Consider the following 23,939-nt stretch of genomic DNA (forward strand, 5'->3'; position numbering starts at 1 on the left):
CTGGAACTCCCTCCCTAACAGCATAGTGGATGTACCTACACCACAGGCACTGCAGCGGTTCAAGAAGGCAGCTCACCACCACCTTTTCAAGGCCAATTAGAAGTGGGCAATAAATGTTGGTCTAGCCAGCGACACCCACATCCCGTAAATGAATTTGAACCCCCCCCCCCCCCCAAATTCCTGTGTTGCGTTCTTTTGTTTAGTCAATGAAGTATTGCCAAATATAACATTTATAAACATATTGTGAAATAAAGAATTCAATTACAAAGCCACTTTTATGCAGAGAATTTTAATTTAGCTTTGTGCCCTGATCTTCAATGGGTCAGTAGATTAACGTTACTCTAATATGACTGCGGAGGTATGTTTCATAATGAACTTCGAAAATAATTCTCATACCGTTCAAAAGTATCTGCACAAAATGAGTCACCTGACGATTTGATGTTCATGGCAGAATGTATCTCGTTTACCGTAGAGTTCAGGTTTTCAAATCGATTCACCAGATCCTGCATTTGGAACTCCAGTTCACCAAGCCGGATATATACCTTCTGAAAGATTTCAGTCAGGATGTTGAGTGCTTCCTGTTGGGTTTCCGAGTGTAATAGCTGTAAATCCAGCTGTGAGTTTGGAATATGGTTGTAGCTGTGGTAAGTCACTGGCACCGAACCCTCATTCTCTGAATCTGAAGTCTGTTGGCTAAGTATTTTTTCACTCTGGGAAGAAAATGATACTGAGTCCATATCGCCTGTTTCACTTCCAGCTTTATTAACCCCTACATTGGGAAATGCAGATCAGAAAGAGTGTGAAACCGACTGGTAATTATTGAAGGGCCACTTTTTATATTTAATGAATGGAAAATAACCATGGTATTTTGATGAATACAAACGTTTTCACAGGTTCAATGATTTGGGTGAGACCAAGACAATGTTGGACGGGATTTTGCGGCTGTTTCTGCTGGCAAAATCTTCTTGGCCGGTCGACAGTACCGTCCCCCACCATGGTTCCGTAGCCGCTGAGGAAATCCCATTGACAGCAATGCAACAGGAAGATACCACTGGCCAATGTGGCCGGGATGTGGTGTGGGGGGGGGGGGGGTGGATCCCGCCCCGCCCATTGTCTGGAAGCCTATTTGGGGTGCCCTGTTGAGTAATCCTTCAGGCAATGAGGGTCACCCTGCCTTGGGTGTTAGCATTAACTTGCTATAACCATAGACAGCCTAGCTGTTCTTATTTGCCCAAAAGGTTGTTGCTTTATTGCTAACCAATTGCTGCAAAGTGCAGAATTTTCCAATGCTGAACTGGGAAACTCGAGGGCCAGAATTTAGGTTCATGAATGGAGCGTGCGCTTGACCCGACCAAACCTAAAATAGCGTCGAATAACTTCAGGCGTACTTTCCAACATGGTCCAATTTGGAGGTCGGAGGGCATTGCGTGAGTCAGAGGTGTGCCCGCCGACAACTAAAAGGCCAATTAAGGCCATTGCCACGGCAATGGACAGCAATTTTACACTGACCATCCGATTTTCAGCTTACCGGTGGAAAACGGGTGGACAGAAAACACGTTTTTAACATTTCCCTTCCCAGGGCGGGAGAAAAGATGCCCGGAGCAGCGGCACTTTCTATGTCACTGTGGGTTCATCGCTGTGCCGGTACAGAGTTGTCTCAGGGTTTAATAGGATCTTGGCAGCGTTGCAAACCTGTCTTTCTGCCTTTCAGGATTGCACCTTCCCTGGAAGGTTTCCCTAAGCACTGCAGCACAGTAGTCCCTCATTTTCAAGGCATTGATTGATCCTTTGCATCTTATCCAATGGGAATAGTGTACTCAGCTGATGGGACCTCTGAAAAGGAAGCGTGGGGGCAAGAGGGAGACGGGAGTGCGTTTTACATCCACTTCTGGCCACAGCAACTTCAGGCGCGTCCCATAGGTAAAATTCAAGCCTAGAGCTAGAGGGGCCAGTCCCACCTGAGAGAGCTGCCAGACAATCTGATTGGCTCAGTGGCAGCAGTGGCCAGGATTGCAACTACAAACACTCTAAATCCCAGCGACCAGGTCCAGGTAAGTGTGGAGGTCTCAGGGTAGTGAGGGGAGCTGAGGTGCAGTGAGGGGAGGTGAAGGGAGTTTAGCAGAGTTGGAGGGAGTGGGGAAGCCCAGTGGGGGTGGTGGGCTTGATGGGGAGGGGAGGTAAGAGGTGACTGTAAAAGTCTGCTTCTCTGTCCCAGAGGTTGAGGAGCTCGCCAGGGTGTCGGTCTTTCCAGTGATTTTCATTTTTCAATTGGAGGACACATCTTGAAGTAGACCTATCCAAGTGGGAATATGGACTGATTTTTTTTTTGTGTGAAAGAAATTATTAAATTCTAAATAGTTATGACTTGGAGCTGTACCTAGAGTCGCCCAGCATAGTAAGAGGCCATTTGACCCAGCATGCCTGTGTTGCCTTTGGAGAGAACTGTACAATTAGATCCACTTCTCCTGCTCTCCCCACGTAATCTGAGATAATTCGTCTTATTTATCCAATTTCCTTTTGAAAGTTACTATTGAATCTGTGGCACCCAAAGAGCATTTTAATAAACCTTTTCATGATTAAGTATTTCAAAACAACCAAATATAATAAATAAATTCAGTAACTTGCCCTCTATTCTGATGGTCTGATTATGTATTATTGTTCAGCATGAAACAGCTAGCTTCCCCTGTTGCTCAAATGTTTGAGATATTTTGTCAGTTATAGAATTATAGAACCCTGGAGTGAAGAGGCCATTTGGCCCATCAAGTCTACACTGACTCTCTGAACAAGCACCCTACAAGGCCCCCCCCCCCCCCCCCCCCCCGGTGCCGCTGTCCCTGTAACCCCACCTAACCTTTGGACACTACTGGCAATTTAGCATGACCAATCCACCTATCCTGCACATCTGTGGGAGGAAACCAGAGCACCCAGAGGAAACCCATGCAGACAAGGGGAGAACGTACAAAAGCCACAGACTGTCACCCGAGAATGGAATTGAACCTGGGTCCCTGGCGCTGTGAGGCAGCAGTACTAACCACTGTGCCACCGTGCCGCCCTAGGTCGGGCTCGCAGTGTGGTGCAGTTGTGTGTATTGGAAGCGACATATATTAATACACAGGGCCTTGTTCTTTGCAGACAGAAAGAACCTGTAGAAACATTACATCCATTTCAGCGAAACAAAATAAGTGACAACCATTCACTGGCTCATTCCTAGGGCAATGTCTTGACCAATAAGGGTCAAACTGCTTGGTTTGAATTGCAAACAGTGCTTACGAGTTAACTATCAGTCATCATCAACTGGTGCATTCTCCATGGCAATCAGAATCAATTGCCAACCAATCAGCACTTTCTTCTCATACAGTATAATAATCACTTATTGTCACAAGTAGGCTTCAATGAAGTTACTGTGAAAAGCCCCTAGTTGCCACATTCCGGCGCCTGTTCGGGGAGGCTGGTACGGGAATTGAACCCGCGCTGCTGGCCTTGTTCTGTATTACAAGCCAGCTGTTTAGCCCAATGTAAAGTTGCTGTTTACCCTGACACTGATATTCTTGCAATTGTCTTCATGAGTGCAAGGCAAAAAGCTTCGACAAAATGTATTTTTTCTCAAGTTCTGTACTACCAAATGAGTATCTAAATGTATATTTTATAAAAATTATATATTAGTTCTTTAAATGTTCATCATTGCCCATCTATCGTTATATCTTTTAATGTAGTTTCCCAACCCACCATAGCCAATATGCTCCTCATAGTTTCCTTTGTTTAGGATTTAAGATTGTCTCCAACTGAACTACGTCACTTTCAAACTTCACAGTAACAGTGAACATGTTTTTGGAATGAAAATGAATATCAGCATAGAAGAATTCTAGAATTTAGGAAGCATAATAGCAGATTAACTTCCCGAAAGGAAATCAGTGACCCAGGTGGGCTTTTACAGCAATCGACAATGATTTCATGGTCATCATTAGGCTTTTAATTCTAGATTTATATTGAATTCAAATTTCACCACCTGCTCTGGTGGGATTCGAAACTGAGACCCCAGAGCATTACCCTGGGTCTCTGGATTACTAGTCCAGTGGGAATACCACAATGCCACTGCCTCCCTGATGGAAGGTGCCACAAGGAAATAATAACAAGGATAGAAATGGGAAAGGTAGCGATGTGAGAGGGGCCTGGCCAATCACAGCACGCGTTCTGGTCCTGCCCTAAACTGAAGAAAGTTTGGAGGTCGTTCTTCAGCACCATGTCAGCAGTCTCGCGTGTGGATTTGGAGCCCAGCCGCTGGGGGCCACATTCAGGGTGTCGGACCGGCTGGAGCTGCAGACTGGAGCAGGGGCAGATGTTTTAGCCTTCGCCCCGCTGATCGCTCACAGGCGGGTCCTGTTAGGGTGGAGGTCAGCTTCTCCACCCTGTGGCTCGGTGCTGCTGGGGATCTAATGGAGCTTTAGTATCTGGAAAAGGTGAGATTTGCTTTGGGGGGGGTGGAGTGAGGGGTTCCACAAGAGATGGGGTTTGTTTGTACTACATTTCAAAGAGCTGGTCGCCGTCAGCAGTTAAAGAATAGGGGAAGGGGGGCAAAGGGGGTTTTTGGTTGAGGTTACAGGGGCGGGGGTGTTGGGGCTTGTGTTGTACTTGCATTGCTGCCTTGTGCGTTTAAAACGTTAAAATATCAAAAACCTGAATAAAAATATTTTCAAAAATAAAAGGAATGGGAAAATGTCATTTAATAAGAAGAGACAGTTGCTAACTGGAAAGTCGAATAAACAAATCAATAATCGATTTGTAAAGCGGTTGATCTGAACTGTTGTTTTGTATGGATGTGCGATTTGAATCTTACAGAAAGAGGAGGCCGACTTGCTGAATAGATTTGAAAGGTGGGGTGGGAGGAATAAAGAAAGGATCAACTGGAGTGAAAAAGAAACAAATAAATGCTGAAGTGCTGAGGATAACCAGTGGACGTGATTTATTTAGATTTCCAGAAGGCCTTTGACAAGGTGCCACATAAGTTAAGAGCCCATGGTGTTAAGGGTAAGATCCTGGTATGGATAGAGGATTGGCTGACTGGCAGAAGGCAGAGAGTGGGGATAAAGGGGTCTTTTTCAGGATGGCAGCCGGTGACTAGTGGTGTGCCTCAGGGGTCTGTGCTGGGACCACAACTTTTCACAATATACATTAATGATCTGGAAGAAGATACTGAAGGCACTGTTGCTAAGTTTGCAGATGATACAAAGATCTGTAGAGGGAAAGGTAGTATTGAGGAAGCAAGGGGGCTGCAGAAGGACTTGGACAAGCTAGGAGAGTGGGCAATGAAGTGGCAAATTAAATACAATGTGTAAAAGTGTGAGGTTATGCACTTTGGAAGGAGGAATTTAGACATAGAATATTTTCTAAATGAGAAAATGCTTCGGAAAGCAGAAGCACAAAGGGACTTGGGAGTCCTTGTTCATAAGGTTAACGTGCAGGTTCAGTCGGCAGTTAAGAAGGCAAATGCAATGTTAGCATTCATGTCAAGAGGGCTAGAATACAAGACCAGGGATGTACTTCTGAGGCTGTATAAGGCTCTGGTCAGACCCCATTTGGAGTATTGTGAGCAGTTTTGGGCCCTGGAAGGATATGGGGCCTCTTAGACAAGCATTCCACTCCGCCCGTACAGTAAACGCCATTGGCAGATCATTAGCCAGCCTGACCCGGTAATCGCCGGGTTTCATTCGTGGTTTTAAAAATGGGGAATCGGGTGTGGTGGCTGATGAGGGAGAGGAGGTAGGACACGGAGAGGCTTGACTGTGGGCTGTCAGCCTTGGCGCTGGCTGGCCTGGATGGAAGGGTGGGGGGGCTCTGCCAGGTCCATAGGGGAAACAGCGGGTGACCAGGTGATGGGCCGAGGGGTCTGGGTGGCCCTCCATGTGACTGGGGCGCCCAGGCAAGGACCGCCATTGCTGCAGCCTGCAAGGCAGCCATCTTGCTGCGCACCTCACTGAGTGCCCACTGTTGCCCCTGGTGGTGCAGAGACCCCAATGTCTTGCAGAGGTTGCCATGGCAGGGTTGTGTTTTGTCGTGGTCGCTGAAGTAGCCACACAATCCTGCCATGGCAATCTCTGCAAGACGTGCCGGATCATCGACATGGGCACCACCATTACACGTGAGAACACCACCCAACAGGTACGCGGTAAATACTTGTGCGACTCGGCCAACATTGTCTCCCTCATATCCTGCAGGAAAGGATGTCCAGAAGCCTGGTACATCGACGAGACCACGCAGACGCTGTGACAACGGAAGAACGGACATCGCGCGACAATTGCCAGGCAGGAATGTTCTCTTCCAGTCGGGGAACACTTCAATAGTCAAGGGTATTCAGCCTCTGATCTTCAGGTAAGCGTTCTCCAAGGCGACCTTCAGGACGCACGACAACGCAGAATCGCTGAGCAGAAACTGATGGCCAAGTTCCGCATGCATGTGTACGGCCTCAACCTGGACCTTGGATTCATGTTGCATTCACCCCCCACCATCTGGCCTGAGCATGCAAAATCCTACCAACTGTCCTGGCTTGAGTCAATTCACACCTCTTTAACCTTTGATTATCCCTCTCTCCAGTCGCACCGCCTGGACCTGTAAAGATTTAATTACCTGCAAAGACTCACATCAAAGTATGTGGTTGTGGAACCCACCTCTTCATTCGCCTGATGAAGGAGCTGCACTCCAAAAGCAGTGATTCGAAACAAACCTGTTGGGACTTTAACCTGGTGTTGTAAGACTTCTTACTGTGCTCACTCCAGTCCAACGCCGGCATCTTCACATCACATTATTCGAAGATAGAAACCATGAATGGTGGTCACATAAAGCTTATTGTTACATAAAACGTATCCTATCGAAAGCCAAACTAGTTTGGAATCTTAGCAGCTGTAGTTATAGTTAAAATTAGACAGTAATGGTGCCTTTTCAGGCATATTTTGGATTTTAAATTCCATTGTTTCATTTAAAGTATTTGTAAAATTTGTAAAAACGGGAATGAAGTCTGATCAATGGGTCGAGTATGACTCGATGGGCCGAATGACCTCTTTCTGCACTGTAGGGATTCTAATATAATTAGAGGGCTGTGCTAATACAAGCAAATGTTAAATCTTACCAGGTTCTTTCATGTTTTCCATTTTCTTTCCATCTTTCTCGTTTACATCTGTTGCTTTGGTGTACATAAAATTTCCCAGCGTTTCCTTCGCTTTTCTATTTTTGAGGACTGGGCAGAGTTCAGAATTACATTTCTCAGGTTTTTTATGGTCACCCGGTGTCATGGCGACCATGTACATGGGTGAGTCTTTCTGACAGAGTTCCCGGTCAGTTGTTGTGGCTCTCCCGGGATATGAAACTCTCCCAAGAGCCATTAAAAGTTGCCTGTAATTATCCAGCACAGACGCCTCAGAGCACAGAGCTGAAGTGGGCTCAGTGTGGGTTGGAAATAGCTCAGCATGAACAGGAAGTGCTTTGTGAGCCATGGAGGCACCTTTTTGGTACATCACTGTGCCTGTTGAAAGTGTGCGATGAGCCGAGCTTGCCTCCAGAACCGATTCGGACTTACGAGATGCCGGTTGGGTCTTGTGGACGGCTGCTTGTCTAACTGTGCCATCGTCAACTTTGGATCTCTGTACTTGAGCCAAAGCTGGAATGCAGTTGAATTCTGGTTCAGATGCATCCTTGTAGGTGGCAGGAAATGCTTGCTTTATTGGTCCTGTTCCGACTTTGTGCTGAGTTGGTTCATGCTCAATGCTAACTGATTCATCAGCTTGGTTGATTGAAGACGTATTTGTATAAATGTATGCAAAACCAGATTCATCTTGGTTGACAGAACATATGTTTGTGTAAATGTATACAAAACTAGGTTCTTCCTCCTCTACCATTTCAGAAATCTTTTTAGACACCATATTGGATTTATCAGAATTTGTTTTGGTCATTAATAGACTGGGAGTTAAATCCTCTTGTAAAACAGATACATCTTCCATTGGGGTATTATTAAGAGAATAAGCTTTTTGATCAATGGGTGCAAGCATGTTAGATGATACAGTTTCAATTTGAAATGCTACTTCTTCTGAATCTGATAGTGATTGGGTTCTTTCCACTGTGTCTGCAGTTATCACTGTGTGTAAAAACATTTAAAAAGTTGTGATTTAAAGCACACATTAAGAATTGGAAAATAAACATTGGACACTAACAACTGACCTTCCAATTAAAACTTAGGCAGTAATTTGATTCAGAATCGGCAGGATTGCACTCCAGTATAGTTTCATAGGAGAGCATGGCTTACAGTTTTAGTATTATGATCTCAGACCAGACCCCAACAGTTGCTAGGATACCGGACAGAGACCCCAATATTTTATTTAATTTGTAAGACTGTGAGGAAAAGATATTTCACTCCAGGAGAGATTTCATGCACAAATAGGGATATGGTTTATGAAAACAAATATATTACTAATACAGTATTAATAACTTTAACTGTATAAATACAAATAACTTTCAATTACCAGTTAAACAATGCTTCTCAATACAATGACACAATAACCCTTAACTGCTATCTTTATACCAGCAGGAGCTGGTTTGGAACAGTGGGCTAAACAGTTGGCGTGTAATGCAGAACAATGCCTGCAGTGCGGGTTCAATTCCCGTACTGGCCTCCCCGAACAGGCGCCAGAATGTGGCGACTAGGGGTTTTTCACAGTAACTTCATTGAAGCCTACTTGTGACAATAAGTGATTATTATTATTTCCACTCAAACAACATCCATTTCAGGTCACAATCCACTTTTAAATACAGTTAGCAGACTCAGAAAAACTTGCTGTAACGAGATGTCTCAGACAAGACACTTTGACAAAACAATACCCTCAGGGCGGCACGGTGGCATAGTGGTTAGCACTGCTGACTCACAGCTCCAGGGTCCCAGGTTAAATTCCGGCATCGGATGATGGTGCGGAGTCTGCACGTTCTCCCCGTGTCTGCATGGGGTTCCTCCAGGTGCTCCGATTTCCTCCCACAGTCCAAAGATATGCAGGTTACGTGCTCAGTTGCTCCTTAGTGTCCAAAAGGTTAGGTGGGGTTACTGGATTATGGTGATGGGGGGATAGGAGAGAGGCGTGGGCTTAAGTAGAGTGCTCTTTCCGAGGGATGGTGTTGATTCGATGCGCTAAATGGCCTCCTGTAAATTCTAAGAACCAGCTGCAGATTCCTGCCTGTCTCAATTTACTGTTTAAATTGCCACCCTTTAAAATTGCTCCTATCATGTTCACAGATGCTTCTGGTCTCTCCCCAGTCAAATCTTCAACTGAACTGTCTGAAAAGAAACTGCTAGTTTATCTACAGGCAGATCTTTATCTGAACTGTATTGAGAGCAGTTGCTTGCCTTCTGTTCACATCCCAATCTAAAACCTAAACTGAAATCTTAACATCTGACTGCTTCAGGCCCTGACACCTCCCATTAACTACCTCATCTCCCTGAGCTGAACACAATGGGCGTGATTCAACTGGAAAAAAACCTATGTGCGGTTTTGGGCGTATTTAGCAGGGTATTTCTTGGTGGCTGCAGCGCTGAGAAACATCCCACTATTCAACGGCACTCTGCCGTTTCTTTTGGCTTCGGGAGTTTCTCTCCGCCGAGGTCACACTTCGAGTCATCTCCTGTTGGCAAGCCCAGCAGGAAAGGCTGCTCGCAGATCTGGGCACCATTTTGGAAGGCCCAATTGCCGTCCCCGCGCTACCCCCTCCCTTTTTAATCCTCCACAGCCCCCCCCGGCAACCTTGGGGAGGCCCTCGAAAACACCCTCTCACCACCCCACCCATCGATCACCTGTATCGCCGAGCGGGCCTGATCCCTGGCAGTGCCATCCTGGCACCTGGGTACCCTGGCATCTCCACCCTGGCTGTTCCTCTGCCAGGATGCCCAGGTGGCACAGATGGTGCCTGGGTGGCAGTGCCAAGGTGCCAGAGGGAGTGTCATGGTGCAATCCTTCCCTGTGCCCGACCACTCAGGGGCCTCTAATGGCCGAGGCAACCCCCTTGCCCCAGTTGCCATTATAACTTCTCCACTATTGTGGAAACCAGTGTTAAACGGCGTCTTGGCGAGGTCATGCAGGGAGGATCCGGATCGCAACATCTCATGAGGTTTCGTTAAATCTTGAGAGGCCGGGTCGGAGAATCCTGGGTGGGGCGGCGTGAATCCTGCCCCGCCGCTCTGATGCCACCGTATTCTCCGGCCAGCGAAAAATTGTGCCGACGGGTAACGCGAGAATCAGTGCGATGCGATGGGACCCGGGGCTGCACCAAACCTCTGGCCCGAATGGGCCGAAGTCCAGCTGACATGACCCCAGGTAACGCCATCGTAAATTAAACATGCTTTCTAATGGCGTCAACGAGTCATGTTGGCTGACGCCGGCAAGCGAGGAAGTAGGGGTCAGCGTGGAGCTGCTGCCGGAGAGGAGACGGCACGGGTGCTGGTGGAGGGTGCACCCCAGGGCCGAGGGTGCATGCCGGTGATCGGGGTCGGTGCCGGGGGTGGGGGTTTGAGTTGGGGAGAGGATGGGAGTGTCGGGGATGGAGGGTGCCGGGGATGGGAGTGCCAGAGTTGGGGGTGCCATGGCTCGGGAGTGCCGGGGATGGGAGTGCTGGGGATGGGGGGTGCCGGGGATGGGAGTGCCGGGGATGGGAATGCCGGGGATGGGAATGCCGGGCATGGGGGTGCCGGGGATGGGGGTGCCGGGGATGGGGGTGCCATGGCTCGGCAGTGCCAGGGTTGGGGGTGCCGGGGATGGGAGTGCCAGGGATGTGGGTGCCGGGGATGGGGGGTGCCGGGGGTGGGGGGTGCCGGGGATGGGGGGTGCCAGGGATGGGGGGTGCCGGGGATGGGGGTGCCGGGGATGGGGGGTTGGCCTGGCCAGGTGCCAGCTGGCAACAGTGGCGACCATGCAGCCCATGGCACCTGACTGCGGAGGGGGGTATGGGCAATGATGACATGTCGTCCACCCCCAGCCCCCACCCCCTGCAGACCGTTAAGTTTGGGCATCACCCAGCGATGCTGGCCGCCGTGGCGGGAGCCACCCTTCTACATGTAGCCCTATGGGAGCTGGAGCAGGAGCGTGCCAGGGAGGCGGCGGAGGCTCCCGCAGAGGAGCGTTCCGCAGAGGGGCAGCCGTCCAAGCTGGAGGGCTGCCCGCCCAACAGGATGAGGAGGAGGAGGAGGAGGTGGTGGTGCCACGCCGACAGAGGAGCACGCTGAGGCTCCGTGTGTACCGGCATCGCACGTCGTACCAGGACCTCATGGACCGGGCATGCAGGAGTAGACTCAGGATGAGCCGGGAAACCGTCGCCCATATCTACCATCTCATGGCACACCTGGCACCGCGTGGCACTGGGGAGGACACCCTCTCCCCGTAGTCGTCAAGGTCACGGTGGCCCTGAACTTCTACGCGACGGGATTGTTCCAGTCGCCGAGTGGGGACCTGTCCGACATCTCCCAGGCATCGCTGCACTGGTGCATCCCTGCAGTGACTGATGCCCTGTACGACATCACGGACTGCAATATTGAGTTCCCTGTGGACCGCGCCCACCAGGATGCCTGGGCAGCGGGCTTCGCTACCATGGCCAGCATACCCATGGTCCAAGGGGCGATCGATGGGATGCACGTCGCCATGTGGCCGCCATCGGATAACAGGGCTGTGTTCACGAACAGGACGGGGACCTACTCCATGAACGTGCAGGTGGTCTGTAACAACCGGATGAGGATCATGCACGTCTGCGCCCGGTACCCGGGCAGTGTGCATGACTCCTTTATACTGTCCCAATCGTCCATCGCCGCCATGTTCGAGGGAACCTCCCTCCGGCTGAGGGGCTGGTTGCTGGGCGACACGGGTTACCCGTTGCAGTCGTGGCTGGTGACCCCTATACGGAGGCCACAGACTGATGCGGAGATCTGCTACAACGATGCCCATGCAGCGACCAGGGGTGTGGTCGAGGGGTGCTTTGGGCTGCTGAAGATGCGCTTCAGGTGCCTGGACCGCTCTGGAGGGGCCCTCCAGTGCCTGTCGGAGAGGGTCGGCTGCATCGTCGGGGTCTGCTGCGTTGTGCGCAACATAGCCCAGCAGAGGGGCGATGTGCTGGAGGCAGAGGAGGGGGAGGAGCAACACTATGAAGGGCAGGCCTCTCCAGATGAGGAGGATGGGGGCAATGTACAGGGCAGACGGGTTGGACATAGACGGGAGGCTGCCCACCGTTACCGGCTGGGCACGGGACGGGTTGATAGCCACACGGTTCACAGACTAGGGGGTTGTGGGAATTGCCGAGTATGGGCACGGACAGCACAGTACTGCACCAGCCCACCACCCTCACCCCACCAACCAACCAACCTCACCCCGCCCACCACCAACCAACCTCACCCCGCCCACCACCAACCAACCCTCACCCCGCCCACCACCAACCACCCTCACCCCACCCATCACCAACCCTGCATGCGGAGAGGGCACACTCACCTGAGCTCGACGTCCTATCACACCTCACACACACACTGGCGCTCATCTCACACCCCACTCCCGCACGCATCGGACAGAGCACAGAGGCAGTTTCTGTAGGTGTGAAAGTGATTGTAATGACAAACAGTTCATACATGTGCCCTAGCTCCTATAACTAATCTGTGCCCTGCACCCGTGCCAACTTACTCCGTGTCTAATTTTTTGGCCTTACGGGCCCTATGACTACGTCTAGGTGGTTCCCCAGACGGTACAGCAGAACTGGAGGCGGACTCCTGCGATTCCTGCCCTGTGACTAGGGATCCCTTTGGCGGCTGTTTCCTGGGGCGGCCCGGCCTGGATGGGCCAGGCTGCGGCTCGGGCAACTGGGATGGCGAGCTGCCAGCCTGTCCTGCCCGTTGCCCACCAAATGGACCTGGGACGGAAGGGGGGGATCCGAGGTGTCGCGGTGTTCCGAGACCGCCCTGCAGGGGGACCCGGAACGGGCCTCAGCACCTCCTCCTCCCTCGGGGTGCCCGATGGCCCCCAGGCCTCTCCATGGGTTGGGGGTGCGAACGGATCCAGCAGCCGAGGCACCCCCAACACCTGGCGCTGCCGGTCCTGGAGGCCCGCCCTGGGATCAACAAGGGTCTGCATGTTTGCAACCATGGAGCTCAGCGAGTTGGCCATCCCCGTTTGGGCGACGCCGGCCAGCACCTGGGCAATGGCACCGATGCCCTCAGCGATGGCCTGTTGAGACTGGGCCATGGCCTGCTGAGACTGGGCCATGGCCTGTTGAGACTGGGCCACGGCGTTGAGCGCCTCTGCGATCTGCAGCTGGCTCTGGCTCATGGCTGCCTGTGAGAGGGCAGCCATGTCCTGGGCCACGGACGCCGCCTGCACGGAAAGCCCCAGGTCTTGCATACTGCTCCCCATGTCTTACACTGTCACACCCATTGCCTCCACCGTGGACGGCACCTATGCGGTTTCGGCCTGGGTGGCACGCATGACTGGCACCATTCCCTGCTCCTGCATGCGGGTGGACTCCTCCACCTGCGTCTGCAGCTGCTGCAAGTCAGCCGTCACCCCCCTTCGATCGTCCCTGGGTCCGTGACTGCATCGGGTCTATGAGTGGGTGTGGTAACTCCAGGAACCTGGGACCCATCTGGGTGGCGGTTGGTTGCTGGGGCCAGGCTGCCCTCCGACCGTCCGGCCCCTCAGCTGCTCCTACCTCCACCTGCTTTACCGGGACGGCTGTGTTGTGCGCACCAGTTAGTGTACCAGAAGCCTCATCACTAAAGTGCCCAACCGAGGTGAGTGTCTCTGCGATGGAGAAGGGTGTAGGAGATAGCAGTGGCGTAATGTTGAGATCCTCATCGGACCCGAAGTCCGGGGTCCCCTGGAGTGGTGTTTGCTGTCCGTCCCTCCCCTGTGTGCAGGTATCCTGGTTGGTTGTGGCCTGTGTGTGGGTGTCCTGAGTGGTTGTGCCCTGTGTGTGGGTGTTCTGGGTGGTTGTGCCCTGTGTGTGGGTGTCCTGGGTGGTTGTGTCCTGGGTGGTTGTGTTCTGTGTGTCAGTTTCCTGGGTGGTTGTGTCCTGTGTGTGGGTGTCCTGGGTGGTTGTGTCCTGTGTGTCAGTGTCCTGTGTGTCAGTGTCCTGGGTGGTTGTGTCCTGTGTGTCAGTGTCCTGGGGGGTTGTGTCCTGTGTGTCGGCCTGGGTGGTTGTGTCCTGTGTGTCAGTATCCTGGGTGGTTGTGTCCTGTGTGTCAGTGTCCTGGGGGGTTGTGTCCTGTGTGTCGGTATCCTGGGTGGTTGTGTCCTGTGTGTCAGTATCCTGGGTGGTTGTGTCCTGTGTGTCAGTGTCCTGGGTGGTTGTGTCCTGTGTGTCAGTATCCTGGGTAGTTGTGTTCTGTGTGTCAGTATCCTGGGTGGTTGTGTCCTGTGTGTCAGTATCCTGGGTGGTTGTGTCCTGTGTGTCAGTGTCCTGGGTGGTTGTGTCCTTTGTGTCAGTGTCCTGTGTGTGGATGTCCTGTGTGTCAGTATCCTGGGTGGTTGTGTTCTGTGTGTCAGTATCCTGGGTGGTTGTGTCCTGTGTGTCAGTATCCTGGGTAGTTGTGTTCTGTGTGTCAGTATCCTGGGTGGTTGTGTCCTGTGTGTCAGTATCCTGGGTGGTTGTGTCCTGTGTGTCGGTATCCTGGGTGGTTGTGTCCTGTGTGTCAGTATCCTGGGGGGTTGTGTCCTGTGTGTCAGTGTCCTGGGTGGTTGTGTCCTGTGTGTCAGTGTCCTGGGTGGTTGTGTCCTGTGTGTCAGTATCCTGGGTGGTTGTGTCCTGTGTGTCGGTATCCTGGGTGGTTGTGTCCTGTGTGTCAGTATCCTGGGTGGTTGTGTCCTGTGTGTCAGTGTCCTGGGTGGTTGTGTCCTGTGTGTCAGTGTCCTGGGTGGTTGTGTCCTGTGTGTCAGTATCCTGGGTGGTTGTGTCCTGTGTGTCGGTATCCTGGGTGGTTGTGTCCTGTGTGTCAGTATCCTGGGTGGTTGTGTCCTGTGTGTCAGTATCCTGGGTTGTTGTGTCCTGTGTGTCGGTATCCTGGGTGGTTGTGTCCTGTGTGTCAGTATCCTGGGTGGTTGTGTCCTGTGTGTGGGTGTCCTGGGTGGTTGTGTCCTGTGTGTCAGTGTCCTGGGGGGTTGTGTCCTGTGTGTCAGTATCCTGGGTGGTTGTGTCCTGTGTGTCAGTATCCTGGGTTGTTGTGTCCTGTGTGTCGGTATCCTGGGTGGTTGTGTCCTGTGTGTCAGTATCCTGGGTGGTTGTGTCCTGTGTGTGGGTGTCCTGGGTGGTTGTGTCCTGTGTGTCAGTGTCCTGGGGGGTTGTGTCCTGTGTGTCAGTATCCTGGGTGGTTGTGTCCTGTGTGTCAGTATCCTGGGTGGTTGTGTCCTGTGTGTCAGTATCCTGGGTGGTTGTGTCCTGTGTGTCAGTGTCCTGGGTGGTTGTGTCCTGTGTGTCAGTATCCTGGGTGGTTGTGTCCTGTGTGTCAGTGTCCTGTGTGTCAGTGTCCTGGGTGGTTGTGTCCTGTGTGTCAGTGTCCTGGGGGGTTGTGTCCTGTGTGTCGGTATCCTGGGTGGTTGTGTCCTGTGTGTCGGTATCCTGGGTGGTTGTGTCCTGTGTGTCAGTGTCCTGGGTGGTTGTGTCCTGTGTGGTTGTGTCCTGTGTGTCAGTGTCCTGGGTGGTTGTGTCCTATGTGTCAGTATCCTGGGGGGTTGTGTCCTGTGTGTCAGTATCCTGGGTGGTTGTGTCCTGTGTGTCAGCGTCCTGGGTGGTTGTGTCCTGTGTGTCAGTATCCTGGGTGGTTGTGTCCTGTGTGTCAGTATCCTGGGTGGTTGTGTCCTGCGTGTCAGTATCCTGGGGGGTTGTGTCCTGTGTGTCAGTATCCTGGGTGGTTGTGTCCTGTGTGTCAGTATCCTGGGTGGTTGTGTCCAGTGTGTCAGTGTCCTGGGGGGTTGTGTCCTGTGTGTCAGTATCCTGGGGGGTTGTGTCCTGTGTGTCAGTATCCTGGGTGGTTGTGTCCTGGGTGGTTGTGTCCTGTGTGTCAGTATCCTGGGTGGTTGTGTCCAGTGTGTCAGTGTCCTGGGGGGTTGTGTCCTGTGTGTCAGTATCCTGGGTGGTTGTGTCCTGTGTGTCAGTGTCCTGGGGGGTTGTGTCCTGTGTGTCAGTATCCTGGGTTGTTGTGTCCTGTGTGTCAGTGTCCTGGGTGGTTGTGTCCTGTGTGTCAGTATCCTGGGGGGTTGTGTCCTGTGTGTCAGTATCCTGGGTGGTTATGTCCTGGGTGGTTGTGTCCTGTGTGTCAGTATCCTGGGTGGTTGTGTCCAGTGTGTCAGTGTCCTGGGGGGTTGTGTCCTGTGTGTCAGTATCCTGGGTGGTTGTGTCCTGTGTGTCAGTGTCCTGGGGGGTTGTGTCCTGTGTGTCAGTATCCTGGGTGGTTGTGTCCTGTGTGTCAGTGTCCTGGGGGGTTGTGTCCTGTGTGTCAGTGTCCTGGGTGGTTGTGTCCTGTGTGTCAGTGTCCTGTGTGTGGATGTCCTGGGTGGTTGTGTCCTGTGTGTCGGTGTCCTGTGTGGGTGTGTCCTGTGTGTGAATGTCCTGGGTGGTTGTATCCTGTGTGGCAGTGTCCTGCGTGGTTGCATGCTGTATATGGGTGTCCTGGGTGAGTGTGTCAGTGTCCTGGGTCGACTGGATGGGTGTGGCTGACCTCCCCATCGCTGGGTGTGGCCCTCCGGCGTCGCTGCACTGGCACTAGATGGGGGCGGTGTATGCCTGATGGTCCAGGTCTATCCCTGGCTCGTGGGCGTCCTGGCACTGGGTGGGGGCGTATTATGCCTGTAAGCCTGGGTCATTCCATGTCCTGTGGGCGCCATGGAACGTTCTGGAGGCGGTCGGCATCCGCAGGGACGGGTGGGTTGACGTTTGGTCCTGCAATACACAATACAGCTTGCATGGTTAGACACGCAGACAGGGATGGAGGAAGGGGGAAGTGGGGCAGGCAGTGGGGGTTCTCACTTGGTGCTGTGCCCCCGACCTCTGCATCCGCAACCTCCCAGTCCTCGGGTCCGCCTTCAAGGTCCAGGGCCCTCTCTTCATGAACGGTGAGGGGGCGCAATTCAGGTGGACCCGCTCCGGTCCTCACACGCTCCCGGTTGTTATGAGCGCGCTTCTCCTGTGTGTGTGTTGGGGGGGGGGGGGGGGCGGTGACAGAGATAAAAGGCAACAGTGTTAGGCGGACATATACTTGCAGACCAGCGGTTGTGTGTACGTTGGCATAGGTTCACATCCCATCCTGCCAAAGCAGCCTGCATGGTGCAGCCATGTCGGTTTCAGCTAGGGCTGTGCCGCCCATCCTTGGGGGGAGAAATGGGGGTGGGGGGGGTGGGGGTACTCACCCTGGCTGCCATGACTAGGTCATTGACCTTCTCGTGGCACTGGATGCCTGTCCTGGCTGTTACGGCCACGGCCCTGACGGCCACTGCCACCTTCCTCCACAGGCGCCGGCTGAGGTTAGTTGCGACCCTGCGGCCGTGTCCAGGTTACAGCGCTTCCCTCCTCCATTCCACTGCGTCCAAGAGCGCCTCGATGACCCGCTCCTGGAACTTCGGCGCTGCGCGGCGGGTGGCCATTTTGCCGAGGCTCCGGCGGTGGAGTCTTTTCTGCTGCGACGCCACGCGGCATCAATGACGCCGTCGCAATTGGCTTCATGCCGCTGCTAGCCCCTTCCGGGTCTGAGATTTCCTGAAGTTCCGGTTGGCCCGACGCCGGAGTGGTTCGTGGCATTCTTGACGCCAGCGTCGGGCCATCTTGCCGATTGCGGGAGAATCCCGGCCTAAGTCGGGCGTGACGAGGCCGCTGAATTGTGCCCAATGCTTTAATTGCACCCTTTGTTTCCACAAAGCCTGGCTGCCTTGCAAACTAGGATTCTTTAAAAACACTACCGCAGCAGCCATATACACACTAACCCAGGCTTTAAACCCTTATTGTACCAAATACATAGAATACACTGTGTCTGAAATTCCTGCATTCATCACATTAGATCATGTTTCCCTAGGGAACACTGAGATATCATTTTGCCTTAATGGTAGAATTTATGTGGTTCCCGCACATGTAATTGGTAATCATAAAATCCATTTGTAACATCATTCTCAGTATAGCAGTTTGGAATAATTCCTGTCTATTCTTATATAATAATAACCCTTTTATTGTAATAAGTATGAAGTTACTGTGAAAAGCCCCTAGTCGCCTCATTCCGGCGCCTGTTCGGGTAAGCTGGTATGGGAATTGAACCCGCGCTGCTGGACTTGTTCTGCATCACAAACCAGCTGTCTAGCCCACTCAGCTAAACCAGCCATATAAAGGTAGCTACACTGACCATAGCACTTCTGATGCCAATAAATTTGTTCCTAATTTATTTCCAGGTACAGCAGACTGCATTCACTTCATGAGTGACTTACGTCTGGTAGATTAGTAAAACAGGAAAATGGTGACAAACATTTAAATGTTGATTCCAGGAAATTCTGGATAAATTCAGGTCTGGCAGCATCTGTGGAGAGAGAACGCTTCGAGACCATATGACTCTTCTATAGGAGAGAAATGTGATGAATTATATAGTTGGAGAGGGAGTGGGCAGAATAGAAGGTCAGTTATATGTCAGAGCTAAACAGAGATTGACAAAGATGTCATGGACATAAGGCAAAGAGGGTGTTAATAGTGGCATTGAGGACTGAAGAATTGCTAATAGAAGCATGAAAGTAAAATAGCAGAATGTGTTAATAGGAGAACAAAGGCCAGTGCTCAGTGGAAGCAAACTAAAGAACAAGTGACAGACGGCCCTGTGGGGGATGGGTTGGATTCTACTGAGGCAAAACAAGGAAACTAAAACACTAAAAGGGGGTCAAGATGGAGGGGAAAGTTCACAGTCTAAAGTTGTTGAACTCTGAAGTTGAGTCCAGAAGGCTAATCGGAAAACGAGGTATTGGATTGGACTGGATTTGTTTATTGTCACGTGTACCAAGGTACAGTGAAAAGTATTTTTCTGCGAGCATCTCAAACATATCACTAAGTACATGAAAAGAAAAGAAAAAAAGAAAATACATAATAGGGCAACACAAGGTACACAATGTAAACACAGAGACACCGGCATCGGGTGAAGCATACAGGGGTATAGTGTTAATCAGATCAGTCCATAAGAGGGTTGTTTCGGAGTCTGGTAACAGCGGGGAAGAAGCTGTTTTTGAGTCTGTCCGTGCGTGTTCTCCGACTTATGTATCTCCTGCCCGATGGAAGAAGTTGGGAGAGTGAGTAAGCCGGGTGGGAGGGCTCTTTGATTATGCTGCCCGCTTTCCCCAGGCAGCGGGAGGTGTAGATAGATTAAATGGATGGTAGGCAGGGTTGTGTGATGGACTGGGTGGTGTTTAACGACTCTCTGTAGTTTCTTGCGGTCCTGGGCCGAGCAGTTGCCATACCAGGCTGTGATGCAGCCCGATAGGATGCTTTCTATGGTGCCTCTGTAAAAGTTGGTAAGGGTTAATGTGGACATGCTGAATTTCCTTAGTTTCCTGAGGAAGTATAGACGCTTTCTTGATGTAGTGTCGATGTGGGTGGACCAGGACAGATTTTTGATGATGTGCACCTCTAGGTGTTGTTCTTTCAGTTAGTGTTGGGCATCACTGGAGCATTGCAGCAGGGCAAGGACGGACATGTGGACAAGACTGTAAAATGCTGAGTTCAAATGGCAAGTTCCAGGAAGGTTGGCGTCATACTTGCGGACGGAGTGAAGGTGGTCAGCAAAGGGGTCACCAAGTCTGCATTTAGTCTCCCCAGTGTGGAGGAGACCACACTGGGAGCAGCGAATACAATGAACCAAATTGGAGGAAGTGCAAATGAAACGCTGCCTCACTTGAAAGGAGTGTATAGGCCCTTAGACAGTGAGGAGGGGGGAGGGAAAGGGATAGGTGTTGCACCTTCTGTGATTACATGGGAAGGTGTCGTGAGAAAGGGATGAAGGGTTGCGGGCGATGGGAGGAGTGGACCATGTGTTATGGAGAGAGGGTCCTGCAGAATACTGACTGGAGGATGGGGGAAGATATATTTAATGGTGGCAGCATGCTGGAGTTGGCGAAAATGGAAGAGGATGATTTTTTGAATGCAGAGGCTGGTGGGGTGAAATATGAGGACAAGAGGGACTCTGTTCTAGGGGCGAGGTGAAGGTGTGAGGGCAGAAGGCAGAAGTTGGATTGGGCACAGTTGAGTGCCCTGATACCACAGTTGGGGGTTGAGGAAAAAGGCAGGCTTGATAGAAGTGCTGTTTTCGATGGTGGCATCATTGAAACAGATGTGGCAGAGGCAGAGAAACTGAGAGAATGGGATGGAGTCTTTACAGAGAGTGGGATGTGAGGAAATGTAGTTCTGGTGTCCTCCACCGTGAAAACCGAGGCAAAATATTGATTTAGTGTCTCTGCCGTTTCTATGTTTCCCATTATTAACTCCCCAGTCTCATCCTGTAGGGATCAATTTTGTCTTTAGCTACTCTCTTCCTTTTTATATTCTTATAGAATCTTTTGCTATCAATTTTTATATTTTGCGTGAGATTTCTTTCATAATTTACCTTTGCTCTTTTTATTACTTTTTTAGTAACCCTTTGTTGGTCTTTAAACGTTTCCCAATCCTCCAGCCTGATCCACTGATCTTTGCAATATGGTATGCCTTAGTTTTTGTCATTGTGTTATCTTTAACCTCCTTGCTTAGCTATGGATGCATTTTCCCCCTCTTACAATCTTTCTTCCTCTCTGGAATATATTTTAGTTGGGAGGAATTCAATATCTCCTTAAATGTCCGCCACATCAACTTTTTAGTCTTTCTGCCCAGTCCACTAGGGCCGAATCTGTCCTCATGCCACTGTAATAACTTTGGTTTGACACCAAAACACTAGTGTGGGACTCAGGTTTATTGTCCTCAAAATGAATTTGAAATTCAAACATGTTATGATCATTCTTTCCTAGATGATCCTTTACTACAAGATCATTAATTAATCCCATCTCATTACACAATACTAAATCCAATTTAGCTTGCTCCCTAGATAATTGCATACAGGCATAAGAGGAGAAGATTGCGCAGAGGAGGCCGGCGTGCCAAAGGGAGGAACAAAACCTTCAATACCAAGGGGAAGCAGGGCCCACTTGGAATGCAGAGGATGAATAGGGAAGAAATATTCTGCGTAGGCATCTCATTAGACCCAGGCTGTACTCGCCTGCAACTGAGGTGAGAACGGGTTTCACCAACACTTTCACAGGCCAGGGATCCAGTGTCTCATATTTGCCTCACTTTCCAGTAATTGGTGCCACGGGGACTGGGAGGATATCCATGGTCAGTGATTGTGAAAGTGACAGCCCCACTAAACTCAACGCCACTAGCTCCTTCCAGGGCTTGACTGGCGATCTCTGCAGGATCTCTCAAGCATCCGCACACAAAATACAGGAGATCTCAGTTGCATCTTTTAGCCAAGGACTGGGCATGGTATCGCTTGTGGCAAAAATGACCTGAAAACAGCCAGACACTGGTGAAATGAAAACTGGCTACATAGACTACATGATAGTGACAGCTGCATTAAGTGGATTGAGGGATTATAGTATCACACCTGATTGACTGCAACACATCTCATCAAGGCATACATGAGAGATGTGGAATGGTGCTATTTACAGCTGTGCGTGACATTATATACATGTTGTGACTACCCATGCATTTGATTGAAACATGTAAGATCCTGAAGGATCTTGGCAGGGTGGATGTGGAGAGGGTGTTTCCGAATCTAGAACAAGGCACCCGTTTAAAACAGAGACAAGGTGAAATTTTTTCCACTCAGAGGATCGTGTGTCTTTGGGTTCTCTTCCTGATGGAAGCAGAGTCTTGAATATTTTTAAGGCAGATGTGGAGAGATTCCTGGTAAGCTGGGGGCAGGGTCTGGGAGCATCCTCAAAATGCACAGCGGAGTTGGAGGCAGCCTGCTGACTGCTATATACTTTTTTCTGTGTGGACTTTGCTGGGCCTCCTCTGGAGATCCAACACCGTGAGGGCCCTGGCCTGCTCTGGATGTCCTGATGTGGGCCAGGTTCACCCTTCTTGGTCTGTGGAGATGGAGTCACTGGAAGAGGGGATTTGGAAGAGGGGACATTCTCGAAGTCACCCGAGTGGATGCGGCAGGGTTTTGAGTGGCTGGTCCTCCTTCCAATAGGCCTCTGGCTGTCTCCTTGAGAAGCCACACCCTTTCTCGCATTGACACTGCTGGAGGCCAGGATTGGCTACGGTGATGGAGCTCAACCTCTGGAGCAGTGAAGGACCAACGTCCTAGACTGAAGTCTCTGTGGCTGCCATCATCCTACCATTGTGGACCTCGGTGCCTCCGGGCAGTGATTGCTTGTCAGAGTTGCCTCTGAAAGAAAGGTAGCCATGTGAAAGCTGTAGAGGGCCCTCACAGTAGCATTGGCAGAAGGATGATCTGGTACAGGTTTCTCATGTGGGTGTTTGCCGCTGACCTCACTGTCGCCGCAGGAACAATCCACATCCTCTCCCGTCAGCTCAATGGTGCAGTCTTTGAAGGGAGTGAGGACCTTGTCTGGCATTTCACCCCAGTCCTTTCTATTGTGCACATTCCTGATCTGCATAAAGACACATGGAAAGAGTGTGAGCAAGGTGCATGCCAGGGCAGATGATAAGGATGCCAGACAGATGTGTGGGCTGAGTGGAGCCTTGATTGGGATGAGGTGATCTCCAGAGGAGGTGAGGCCATATGGAGACGCGATGGTGAGCGTGTGTAGAGATAGCTGTTGAGTTGGCCATGAGTGAGATGGATCCGTGTGGATGTGTGATGGGCTGTGTGAGTGTGGAGTTGAGATGGTTGACTTACCCTGGCGGAATGGAGGCGATCATGCCTCCTCTTTTTGCACCGGATAGTCATTTCTGGATTGCATTAGTGCTGACCACTGCTGCCACCTCCTAAACTGGAAGTTGCTGGAACTCTGGCGGCCAGAGCAGAGGTGGAGGATATTGCAACGGACCTCCAGCAGGCACTCAAGTGAGGTGTCAGTAAGCCTGGGAGCTGCTTTCTTCTTGGCTATGGAGCCCAACTCCACATCGTCTAATAGTCCTGGACTGCATAGACTGAGATATGCGTGTGCGGGTGCTGTTTAAATATTGCACCCGGTGTGAGAAAGCGTTAAGGTTATGATGTGGTGAGCAAATCCAAACTGCCCGCCTAAAATCCAGTATGTGCATGCATAATTAACGAGGCAGGAACCAGATGATATGGCAGGAGCCCTCGTAAAGCTAGAGTCGATGGGATTCAAAGGAGAAATTCTCCGCCGGTGGGAGCTATACCTCCGCACAGGCAGTGACCCAAGCCAGGAATCGAACCTGGGACCCTGGCGCTGTGAAGCAACTGTGCTAACTACTGTGCCACCGTGCCGCTTCTTGAATCCCTGGCTCCTTAGTCTGGCCAATGTTGAAATGGAGTCAGCGATGTCCTGAAAAGCATTTCGAGGGATCTTGGAATAACTACTGTCACAGTTTGGGAAAGGAAATTCCATTGTCGAGGGATGTGGGTGAGCATTATTTGGGGACTGCAAGTTTGCAGTGTTGGGGGTGCAGGGGAAGGCTGCTTGATAGGTCCGTTCAAAAACTCTGCAAGTCAATGAAATTGGGAGTGTGTTTTCAGATCATGACAAAACAAATTGTGTGACTTCACTGTCATACTTTAGCACGAAGCCTCCCGTCTGCTCATTGCTGTAGCCAGGATAGGAAGGTCATGAGGCTTCAGTGTATAAAGGTAAGTTTTAAACAGGGTCAGCAGCATGCACTCTTGCAACACGATTGACCAGAAGATCAGGTCTCTTGTCATCTTTTCCTTTTTACTATCATTATTCAGTAACACTAGTTTTCAC

The 23,939-nt window shown here is 51.0% G+C and overlaps 1 protein-coding gene across 1 annotated transcript in view; it reads right to left on the bottom strand.

Annotated features, from left to right (window-relative positions):
• Positions 1-273: 273 nt before the first annotated feature.
• The window catches only part of LOC140385894 (uncharacterized), a 34,996-nt gene continuing 11,330 nt past the window's right edge, over positions 274-23,939 (bottom strand). Inside the window, exons 4-6 of the mRNA XM_072468518.1 lie at positions 12,498-12,590; positions 7,121-8,122; positions 274-769 (exon numbers count right to left, since the gene is read on the bottom strand). Of these exons, the coding sequence (XP_072324619.1) occupies positions 366-769; positions 7,121-8,122; positions 12,498-12,590 (1,499 nt within the window). The 3' untranslated portion in view covers positions 274-365. The remainder of the gene's footprint in view (positions 770-7,120; positions 8,123-12,497; positions 12,591-23,939) is intronic.

Source organism: Scyliorhinus torazame, chromosome 11 (assembly GCF_047496885.1).
Source record: "Scyliorhinus torazame isolate Kashiwa2021f chromosome 11, sScyTor2.1, whole genome shotgun sequence".
Classification (NCBI taxonomy): Eukaryota; Metazoa; Chordata; class Chondrichthyes; order Carcharhiniformes; family Scyliorhinidae; genus Scyliorhinus; species Scyliorhinus torazame.